Genomic DNA, 12313 nt, shown 5'->3' on the forward strand with positions numbered 1-12313 from the left:
ACCATGACGTCCCTGATCCCCTCCTCTTTCATCTAGAACTGCTTCATACAACAAAGAGGGTGCAGAAAGTGCTGAAGATTGAATGACTGTGTCTGTGTTGTCATATTATTTTGCTTTGGGATTTATTGTTGTTCTTTTGACTTCAAGATGGCACCGCGAGAGTGGCTGCCTTCCCAGCAGCTCCCGTATTTCATTTTCTACTTCTACCTTTCCTTTACTCTTCCGTCCATAACTTTGACGCTGTGAAATGTTAATTCCTCCAATGCGAGACTAATAAAGGCTAATCCAATCCAATTCAATAATTATGCAATTTGAGACTGGATCAAACCTGCATCCACTGGACCAGTAATAATTACACTCCTCCAAGATGTCCTTTCCATCACAATTACGACTGAGTGACGGGAGTTAATTGATTGTTGAAAAATAACAAATCTCATATTTGACATAAATCCCCCCTTTCCCCAACCCACTCATACGCAGCAGTTCAACAACTGACTTTCACGTTCACTGGGTGACGTTCTGCCTCGCACACGCGTACACCACGCATTCGTGCGCGCACACGTACCAGAGTAGGATGAGCACGCGCCCCCCGCTAATCCACTCTCCTGGCGCCCGCAAACACGGAGCACCTGCTTCGGAAAAAGGCTGCGCCCATCGCTGCGCCACAACTGTGTCCCTTTCGTCGTTTAACACTTTTTAAACGTGCTGAAATGTTATGCGGGTTCTAAAATCATGCTTGAAATCCGAAGAGGTATTCGCAACATGGGCTTTGAGGACACGTTTTCTCATGTGCGTAGCAAGTTTAGCGGCGTCTGTGCGCATTTGGAACAAACTTTGACCGTTTGAATCACCGGAAGACTTTTCTTGAAATTATTTTTCGGTACGGATGTTAGAAGGGGAGTTACCACTCGCTTGAGGGGTTCCTCCGATTTTGTGTTGTTTGGATTAGACACGCCACGCAAGGGGAAGTCGTGATCGCTTCTAAAGGATTGCACGACTGTGAACCAGCAACGGAGCGGATGCGCAGATGAGACAACATGGGTGAGTAAGCGAGGGCAATAGAACGTGTACAAAATGTAGTTAGGTGCGTTTATTGCACACCACGATAATAACGTGGACCCCTAATCGTCTGTGAGTGTAGCCTTGGTCTCACCAAAAAGATTTTCCGTTTTCGCTCCAAAATGCGTCTGAAAAGCAGCAATACGAGGGCATTAACTAAACCAAATACATTTTATATTGCATTGAGGAAGTGACATTTTGTCACATTGTTACGTGTATAAAAAATAAAACAAGTCAAGCACTGGGGTGTAATTGCGCAAACACGTAAAATTAAACACAAGTGGATTAGAAACGTTTTCAAATGAAAAAAATAACAGAGAACACTTTATGACAGCTATGCAAGCTGTGGCTGATTTGAGTAATTCTTCTAACTTCCGCTGCCCCATTCCCCCTCACTCAAAGAGCTTCTCCAATCTCATCCCACACGCCTCCTCAATTTTACTGCACAGAAGGTACAGCTCAGGAGCCCACAAACGCACACTTCCCTTGCCTTCTGCAGCTTTCAATCAATCTTCATTTTACTGTGTGGGGCAAGGTAGTGAAAACGCATTGCTGTTTGGGAATAAAAAATATTTTGATTCCCCCCCCTCCTTTCTAGCATTGCATGCTGTTGGATATGAATTTCAATTTTTGCTCGCTCACACCCACACACATTCACACACACACACACACGCACACACACACACACACACAGTGTGTGTGTGTGCGTGTGTGCTCTCGTTTATATTTGGTTATGGGGACAAAAACCTGTTTACATAGTTACATTTGACGTATGGGGACAAAAAACCCGGTCCTCATAAAGAAAACATTAAAAAACGTTTCAGAAAGGGTGGTCCCCAGAAGTGATGATCCAAAAAGTGGTCCCCAGAAAGCATAAAACCGCGTATGTGTGCGTGTGTCTGTGTGTGTGCGCGATTGTCTGTGTGTGTCTGTGTGTGTGTCACTCCTGTGTATTTAAATAGTTCAATATGTTTACTGATTAACTTAGTCCCCCTTTGCCATTTCATCCTTCCTATTTTTTTATGTTTACATACACTCACCTGGCATGAAATAGGTAATGATAAGATGTTATCCATCTCAAGATCTGCATTACAGCCAGTGGAAAAGATGGACCAAGGTAACATTCAGTATTATTGAGGTTTATCATGAGCAAGATGCTTGGCTTGTTGTGAGGAGGCAATTGTGCAACGCTGAAGGATTTCTGTCAGTTTTTTTAAGGCTAAAATAAATATTTTGATCCTCTGATTTAACTACACAAGATCGGCCACATTTCAATCATGCGAACGATCACGATCATGTCAAGCATTATAAACTTGCAAAAGTACAATCTCAATAATAAAATGGAAACCGTTTGACACTGTCAATTAAAACTGAGCATTATTATTTTTGTATACAGGCAGAATAAATGATACCTCTAATAATATTGTTTCACATTTTGTGAGTCTCCATGACCCAGAGGAGCAGGCCGTCCACACTGCCCACACATACATGCATAAACACTGGCTGAGTTTTAATAAGCAGCTTAGTGCAGCTCGATAGAACTTGCAATTATGCCTTTTATGAATTAATTAAAACATTTACCCAACAAGTCACATTTGTATTCCATAACTGAAACATACAGCAGGAGCAACCCATCTGTCAAGTTTCCATCTAAATTCATAAACAACAGACACCTGCAAAAGAAATAGTTTTAACATGTATTTATTCATATATATATATATATATATATATATATATATATATATATATATATATATATATATATATATATATATATATATATATATATATATATATATTGTGTGTACTTCTTTTATGGATTTTGGCTACTCGGGGTCCCAGTCTCAATCAAGGGTGGGCAATCAGATTCTAATGATCAGATCAACAGCAAGCACTGTGGAAGCCTGATATTGCAAATTTCCCAATTTTGAAACTGTTGAAGGCTTTCTGATTCTAATTCCGATTCTGCTTTTGTAAGTTTAACCTGTACATTGGAATCAGGTGTGTTACAACCATGAGAGTTGGAAAACATGCAGGATAATGGCCATTTAGACCAGGGGTGGGCAATCCCAGTCCTGGTCTCAATGGATCGGGCACGGTTGGAACACTTCAACGGTCTTGATGTATTGAACGCGCCTGACGTCAAATCAGGGGTTACACACTTCAAATCTTCATGAGTGTGGTAAATACCTGTAGGATAGTTGCAAACGACACTCTTGACTTGCCGACTTTGGTGGTCCTGAAAGAAGCAAATGAATATCTTGGGCAGAACTATGAAGCTGGGAGAGGCACCCCCATCTCACAATCAACAGGCTCTAATACATACACATACTGTGGTTGTTTATATTGGTAATCGACTGTAATTGTCTCTGTAAAATGCAGAAACTTTTTAAATCCGTTTTGCATTTGCTCTGAGATTGTTCCAGTGTGCCCAATGTTCTCTCTACGTGTCTCTTGTCAACCATCTACATCCGCAGCATGTGACGCATCCGTGTTGGTTTATGCATGCTGTCTTTCCTCAAATAGCAACTGAATTGTTCCAAAAGTACATTCAAGGAGCATTTCTGTTATTAAATAGAATGAAATTGACTATAAAAAGACAATTCAGCCCATCATAAGATTTTTCTTTCACTGTGGAGATTGAAATTTGGTCCTTGCAGGAAAAGTAATTATTTTGGAATGATACATATTTGTGTGGAAAGGAAAAAATAAAAAGAACAACTTTTCATGGAGCAATGATTTATAGACAATGTCCAAACACCATTTTGAAGGAAAACTGTGATGTTTTAGTATCCATTATGTTCCATTTTAGAATTTTTTGTCGTTTTAATTTTCTTTTGAAAGCTTCTAAAGCTATAAAAAGCTTATTTAGGATTCCTGGCAAAAAAACAACAGAGAGTCACAGATGCTTTATTGTCACCCTAACAGAGCGTATCGCAGCACTGTATGAATAAAAATTGCTTGTGGTCATACTCAGCAGTTTTCAACAAAGGGAAATGATCTTTTTTTTGCCTCATGAGTTGTTCCCTCCACAAATAATATCTTACTTATCACACTTCGACAAGTGAAACCCTTGCGGTTTTCTCAAGTCTCGTATGCAAATGTCACTAGGACACATTGATCAATGTCCTTCTGGGCATGTCATGAAACTTTAAAAAAAAGGGCCTGATTGCCCCACTTCGACCGGTATCACCTCATCAGTATTACTAATCCTATGTTGCCTAAGCAGGCTATTGTATGAACAATCCAAATTGAACCTCATCCCACCAAACCGGTTTAAAGAAGGATTTAGTTGTTTTATGAAAATCGCTTCTTTTACTCCCCTTTCAAACCATCTATGTTCTTTCGCTAAGATGTTAACCTCATTGAAGAACCTGAAGAAACCTTTTCATCGATGGACCACTCCTGTACGACTGAGAGCTTACACAGACAAACTCTGACAGTGTAATACAAATGGTTTGAGGAAACAGGCATTTCGGTCTGTGGTGGGTCCATCGACTATCTTCAAATTTGGATCCGCCTTTATGTATGTCTGTTTGCAGTATCAATGTCGTCTTCAGAGCCATTCTGAGCATCCTGAATGATTGGTCCTAAAACAAGAGCAAGAGACAATGCGAGGTGACTCACCTTGTAATAGGCTGAAATAGTTTTGATTCCTGCCACGCTATGCAGTTTCCATTCGTTATCATTGCAAAGCCTGGAAGAGGAAAATCTGATCGCTGCCAGAATTTCTCACATGAAAAATGTGTTTGTCGTGACTTTTGTCCTAAAGGTGGCTGCTTGATTGTCTACTTTCAGTCAGTCAGGGTATGGTACCCAATGATGAAGAGGATCCAGACGTGGTTCAGTTAATATTCAACCTGGATTTAAAAGCATTTATGCTCATTGTTGACTTTACTTCGCTGGAAGGCTTTGCATGCAGCATAACAGTTTAATGCCGTTTTATCATGTTTGCCTTGGAACTTGAGCTCCACAAATCGACCAATCCTCAACATATGAGACTAACTCTTATTAAATAAACTTCAATTAACTCGTGCAAGGAACACCTACATGGTCCCAAGGTGAAATTCGAGCTGGTCACTGAAATATTGTTTACTCATTTACATTTGCATTTTTGACCCCATTTATTTTGAAAAAGTGACAGTGTCTAATGGTGAAAACAAATCTTTCCATTTGTCAGAAAAGCAGCAGATCTGCCGTCATTTTTGTGATGGATGAACAAATCCTCCTCGCTCATCTATTTCTTTTGTATTGTCATGCATTTTCTGTCGGAAAGGCCTTTTGCAATTTGAGTTACGATTTGGCATGAATCAGCATATCCGACAAAAGTCACATTTTAATCTGCTCAAGTCCAAGGGAAGGCTGCAGGCGCAACGCCGAAGGAGTATTACCCAAAGTCTGAGATTCACACGTGGCAGGGAGAGAAACAATCGCACAACACTAATGAGTCTGTGTGCGTAACAAGAGACACTGTGTGCACCAAACAGATACAGTTGTCTCTGATGGAAACTAGATTTCGATCTTGTTGCAGGAGCAGAATCCTGCACTCTCCTTCCTACTTTGATTGCTTTGAATACATATTGTCAAGGGAATGGATTGCATTCGGTGACACTTCAATTATAAACAAGATGTGAAATGCACTCATTAATGTCAGACGCGGTTGATATTCCTGAGTTCTGATCAGAAGACTGCAATGATTTCAAAGTGAGTAAAATCTGCTGGCTTTCATAGGCATCGGCGAATAAACTCCATTGCAGATTTTTGATGACCTCAGGTTGTCAACTCATCTTGAAATTTCAGTATCGTCATACTAGGCTTTTCGACCATAATCGGTTGGTTATTCAGCAAACCGGTCAGAATTTTCTGGTCAAAATGAGATTTGGTTGAAAACAGAGACATTTGAAAACTGCAATTTTACTTTTTATGCCATTTGGTTTCATCCACAGGGAGGAAGTATAACTAACAGAATAGTTATCTGCTTGCCTTGGTCGTGCAACAGCAATAACAATAGCAAAATGGCCTACATGTAGCTGAAATACCAAAAACAAAGTTGTCAACTAAAATTGAGCCTCGAAGGATAGAAATTGTCTTGCACTTGCCACAATTTATTGTTATGTTATATGCCAGCTATTACACAGTCACAGCAAGTTTAGGAACTCTATAAAAACACAAATCATTTCAAAGGAAACAAAATACTGTATTCGTTGTATTAAGTTCATCCTGTCTACTTGATATCTAATTTAAAACAGATTCTTTACTCACAGATAGTGAATTGTACACTGTCTGTAAGTAAAGAATCTGTTTTAAATTTAAATGATGTATTGTTTGTTTGACTTATTTCATTCTGGACATGATAATGTGGACCATAATAATTCAAACTAATTTTTCTCGCTGGCCACATCTCGTTTGCCGTTTGTTTCCCTTTGAGGGCCGTTTTGACTGAAACAATATAAATTTATTATGGTACGGATTTGAAATTCTGATAGGTATTTTAACCAAAAAAAATGACAATCTTTGATTTGCTTTTGTCTGCCACATTCTATGAGGTAGTGGGGCAGATATGGTCCCAGGCCTTGAGTTTGACACCTGTGTCCAAGACAAAACAACAAATTAAATGTGTCAAAACTTTCAAAAATACCTTTTCAAACGTCTCGGTTCTCAACCAATTCGGTTTTCGACCAAAAGTGTGTCTTTTTATGCCTCGGTTTACAAGCGAAAATGGTTTCTCGACCAAACTGAGTGCAGTTAAATGCACCACTCGACTCTTGTCCGCTTCTTTATATATCACTTCCTTGTGTCGAGTCTCATTGTGACCGACGCATTATCCTCGTATAGTGTTCAAGTGTGAGCAGGCGTGTTTGTATTGTTCAATCACTATAAAAAAGGAGACATTGATTACATTGATTATAATAGGAAATGTTTCGGTTTTTGACCAAATCGGTTTCCCAACTGGTTTCTTGAATCGATTATGGTTGGAAACCGAGGTTTGACTGCAACTGGACATAACTAACTATCACAATAATGATATGGACTGTTCTTTTCAGTTTTCAATGCTGGAACGCATTTTGCCCAGTGGTATGGTTTACCATTATGTCAAAACATACAAGATGATTTTTTTAAAAACGAATGCAGGTGGAGAAACACTACCCAAGCACTGTCAGAACACATTACCTGCACACAGAGAATACAGAATTCCAATTTTAGAAAAAACGTGTGTGCTCACCACATTAAAAGTGTTCAGTCCTCGACCTTTTTTTCTTTTTCCAGCCCAACAAATCCTTGTTCTGCATTATTTTCAGCAGAACTGTCTGAAAGATTCAAAGCCTTTTCGGGTTTTTGAAATCCACCCATAAATATCAACAATCACACAATTCCGGTCACAGGTTTTCTACTATTGAAGTGGAAAGCGTTAATTTCCAACGACGATGGTGTTTGCGCATTCTGACAGTGGGAATTATTTTGAATTATGATTAAAAAGGAAATAATCAATGCACACAACCAGTCAAAATTGAGATGGCTCAATGGCATATCACACTGACCACGATGAACACTGCAGTTAAATTGCCACTGCATCATTGCGCTTGATGTGTGTGAGAATGTGGCATACGTTAAAGCCACTTCGTTATGGGGATGAATTATTATTGGGGTTCTATTCTATATATTCTCCATCTTCATAATTAACTTTAGGTGACAAAAAGGTCTTGGAGAGGCAATCCTTCAAGTCTTACTTCTTTTCTGATGAAAGAGCCAATGAGGAGCGGAAGCGCAGACCTTCATTTATCTACTTTTATACTTGAGAAGGTCAAGGTACCCGGGAGACCTTGGTTTATTGCAACATCCCCGACTAAGCCTGTCAGCGAAACTGAGCTCACAAAAATTGACTGTCCACCGGATCAGTCATATTGTCCGATCCATTTATTTTTTTTCTCGCACACAGAAACATTTTGATCTGCATTTCATTCACAGCTCCACTTTTTGTTAAATAAGCTTGATTATCAATTGAGCACTTGAAACAACTGCCTGCTCTTGCTCAGTTGATCTGACTTCCAAATTTGTTTCTGGAATAATCACTTTTTGTCAGCAAAAAAAGAGATTTCAATTCCAGATAAGCATCCGATGTCCGGTGGATCGTCGTTGCACAAGATGGTGCCTGTGATTTACACTATATCATGTACTTTAAGCCCTGGGAGTACTTCTCATTTTATCTGCCCTAAATCTAAGTGTGCAGGGTCAGTTTTGTCATAAATCACAATATGAAAGTGCCGATCTCAGATTCTGCTTGCCTAAGCTCTGTCAGCCATCATACACTTTCAAACTCTCAGCTCTTCTCGCTGGTAAAGCGAGAAAAATTAAGCTGAGCTTTCCAATATTTTCGTTTTCATCCACATCCACACAAATGTATTCGTTGAACACTCAACACTGTAGTTAATTACTGTACTTTACATGGCGGGCTCTAATTTTATGCCCCGAACAAGTCTTGTGTGAAGTGCAGTCGAACTGAGCACATGAGTACACCAAGTGCTGATGTTTTGGCAGCCACGGAGCTCAGAGAAGAGAAGAAAAGGACAGTTTGCGCCATTGTGGACATGACCACAGCCAATCAAAGCAGCTCCTATTTTTAGATAACCTGTGTGAAAGGTGTAAGCACAATCAGATTTGGAACTGCAAGCAGGCTTCCGCAGGCAGATTATGTTAAATTGGCTATGGGTAGAGCACAGATAATTGCTGTGAAGCGCCTAATGTACAGGTGTCAAAGTCAAGGCCTGGGGGCCAAATCCGGCCTGCCACATTATTTTATTCGGCCATGAAAGCAAATCAAGCATGCTAAGTGCTATGATGCTTGCTAAAGTCTGAACCAAAATTTCAAATTGTCGTATGTAAACCACAATAAAAGTCATTATCCTTGACTTCAGATTTAAAAACTACGTATTCTTTAATTTGTATGTAATATGTGGAGGAGATGAAACATTGTAATGATTTCCCCAAATTCATAACAGCCCTCCAGAGGAAACTGTAACGACAATATGGCCTGCGGCAAAAAAAAAAAAAAAACAAAACAAAAAGTAGTTTGACACCCCTTGTCTAATGAATTGATAAAATTCACCAAAATCACACGAGACTACCTACGCCAACACTTGGTTGCCGCAGGCTTAAAATTGAGTCGACTTTTGGTCACTATAATTGTGCAGTGTGTAAAACTAAAAGCCCTCTGAATGCCACAACGCCGCGCACGACTATTTGACAAGTTCTCCCAAAACATTAAACAAGGCTCGCACCAAGTTCAATTGGACTGCATCCACTTATCATAATTTTGGATAGCGCACAGCAACTTCACTGCAATGATTGGAACTGTAAAATATGGTGACTACTAAAACGGCAGCAGTGACATTTGTCACTCATTTTTTTTTTGGGCTACAAATTGATTCCATCAACGTGTCACTTGTATGCATTCTTTAATGCATAACACCTCGGTGACATGCACAATGGAGGAAGTCAATTGCGCTCGTACGCTCACTCACAGAAAAAACGTATCCTGTGACTGTAAAGTGAACTTCAGAGTTTTGAATGGCGCTTATAAATGACATTTCCGATTATTATTTTGTAATCTCAAAATGTCTCCGAAGCTGTACCATAGTTGAAGTTTTTAATAATAAATAGTGGCGAGAGTTGTTTTTCTGGCTATCTTTTCATTTGTTTGAAGTGCCTCAGAATTTGACCTGTACACTCTTGGCCAACCCATTGGGGCACTCTGTCTAATAGCCTTTGCATTGGTGCTTTGAGGGCTGAGCATTCAAAAAAATATCAAGTCATCGCAATGCCAAGCAACATGACAGCTGACTCTTTGGGGACTGGCACAACTTTCTCTACCCTCAAGCAGGAATTTAGTGTTATTTTTAAGGGATCAAATGGAAAAAATGCCATCAGTGCACAACCTTTGGCGACATATGAAAGGATGTGTTTTGAGAGCTCCTGGAAACAATGCTGGGTGGTGCATTTGCACACTAATTTTTAGTTGGAAACTCAAGCGCTTAGAGTTGACCAATTGGCAAGTTACGAGCCGTGGCTTGTTTGATTTTTGGCTTCTTGTTAGGAGCAACTTCAGCCCAGCATCCTGCATTCTACTTGCATTTTGAGAACAGATGTAAATTGAGCTCATGGCTCAGTTAGGAATTCTCATGTCGAGGTACTGCGCTTCCATGTACTGTAGTTTAATGTTAATGCAGCAGGGAAAGAGCATTTCACCCACAACATTTCATTAATGGATGGTGGGATGTCAAAATGGCATCCCAAAAGTATTCAGCATCAATAAATAAATCCAAGGCTAACAAGTAATACTCCAGACTGACTCCAGTGCAGGTAAATTTCATGGAATCAATAAATGAAGGACATTCCTCATTTGTTAATTAAAATACTGCTGTCAGTATTAAAAACAACATCAACAGCATAGCAGTTTACAAGTGCAGTGTCAGCTCTACATATCAATGAGGCACACATAACATTTGGGTGGAGCTATATCAAACTGTGATAATATTTTCAGTATTTTTAGAAAATTGAAATTGCAAGAAGCCTACTTCTTTCAGATGTGCAACAAAGAGTCAAATTGTTTTACAGTATTTCAGCTGACACTAAAACACCGTAGAAGAACGGCCCGGGGACCTTTTGAGTCTCTTAAGCATCAGAATGGTATGACCAATATTCAAGTAAAACACATTTTCTACACAAAGCTCATCATGTTTGACAAAGTATGAACTTTCTAGTTTCTATGTAGTAGTAGCAATGTAGCATGTATGTAATCCTAGTGAATGTGTGCTGACTTCTCACTCTTTTTCAAAACTACACCAACAAAACTGCTAGCATCTGAGGACCATTTGGCTCTAGTCTGCATTGAAAATGGTTCGTTTGTCCCAACGCAAGGAACAGATAACGACATATCATGATCTGATTATTTTCTACTTCCTCTCTAGATTAGAGAGCGTTAACTTTGTCGGTTGCGTACTCTGCAAATGACGTGCAAATTAACTGGAATTAACTGGAATAAACTGGAATTACACACTCTGATATTTCAGATGTTTTTAATGCAAGAAGACTCACGCTTGTCAAGATGTTCAAGATTTATTTTGTATAGCAAGTCCTCCAGCTACAATTGGTCAAGCTTTACGAAGAAGCAAAAAAAGTGAGATAATCAGATGTGGATGAGATTAAATCTCTTGGGTTGCCATTTTAACCTATCCAGTTTTTGTTTCAGTTTTTATAGCCTATTTCTTTTCTGTTTGCGTCCGCATCTCCACAGAGATTAAACTATTGATACTGCAGAACAGCCAGTATGAGGAGTGGATAAAAAAAGTGTGAATCATGAGTGGCAAAATCATTTGCCACTCTGTTAAACTCTTCGTGGGGCCCTGTTATAAACGTGTTTCTTCCTCTTTTGTTTATGCGGGGATCTATACAGAGTTAATGTGCCCTAATTAAATATGCTGTCAAGCAATGACGCCAATGAGAAAATGGCTCAGTGCCATAGCGCTCATGCACATCATACAGCCTAAGGTTTCAGGACAACGATTCACACAGCAAGGCCCTTGTAACTGCTCCAATGAGAATATCATTTTAAGAAAACTAATGAATGGGTCCGGCGCATTGAACCCTTAGCTACTTCACAGAGCAGCTAATGGATAAGATGGAAACCACACTGCATTTTATGGCTTGGAGGAGTCAGGAGATTTATTAATAGGCACATTTTCACATGGAAGCGTTGTCCCTACTCTCATTTACTTACCATCACTTGGTATCATTTATAGTCTCAAGCACAGTCATAATTTTAGTGTGTATTTGCGTGTCAAATATATTTGTTTCTTTCCTCTTTTGTACTTCTCAAAAGAAAGATGAAGCATGAATCACAAAATTGTTCAATAACTGTGTCACAATGTAATCTATCCGGCGAATATGTGGTGATTCTACCAGAACTAACTGCTGCATAATACACCTTCCTCTATTTTGGAATAAGGAGGATTATCGGGTACTTCTCTGTCATTGCCATCGTAAATTCCCGGCATCATCTTTGATGATTTTTAACCTCTATTCTAGGGCTGTGGTCGATGCAAAAAAAGTTTTGCTTTTCTGTGTGAAGGGTGTGTTTGATATTTGTGCTCGGAAATTACCGTTGTTATGAATTAAAACTCATGTTTTATCATAGGTCAGAAAATAACTACAAACAATAGACATGAACAAGCAAATATCAAATTTGTTTTCAAAGTCA

The 12313-nt window shown here is 39.3% G+C and overlaps 1 protein-coding gene across 2 annotated transcripts in view; it reads left to right on the plus strand.

The window, feature by feature from the left end:
* Window positions 1-619: 619 nt before the first annotated feature.
* The window catches only part of LOC148884391 (leucine-rich repeat transmembrane neuronal protein 4-like), a 37045-nt gene continuing 25351 nt past the window's right edge, over window positions 620-12313 (plus strand). For both annotated transcript variants that reach the window (XR_016118318.1, XM_089020873.1), the window contains exon 1: window positions 620-1041. Coding sequence is in view for 1 of the 2 variants with exons in the window: in XM_089020873.1 (XP_088876999.1) it covers window positions 1038-1041 (4 nt within the window). In the remaining variant the exon portion in view is untranslated. The remainder of the gene's footprint in view (window positions 1042-12313) is intronic.

Source organism: Hippocampus bargibanti, linkage group LG18, assembly GCF_051943395.1.
Source record: "Hippocampus bargibanti isolate YZ-2025 linkage group LG18, ASM5194339v1, whole genome shotgun sequence".
In the NCBI taxonomy this organism is placed as follows: Eukaryota; Metazoa; Chordata; class Actinopteri; order Syngnathiformes; family Syngnathidae; genus Hippocampus; species Hippocampus bargibanti.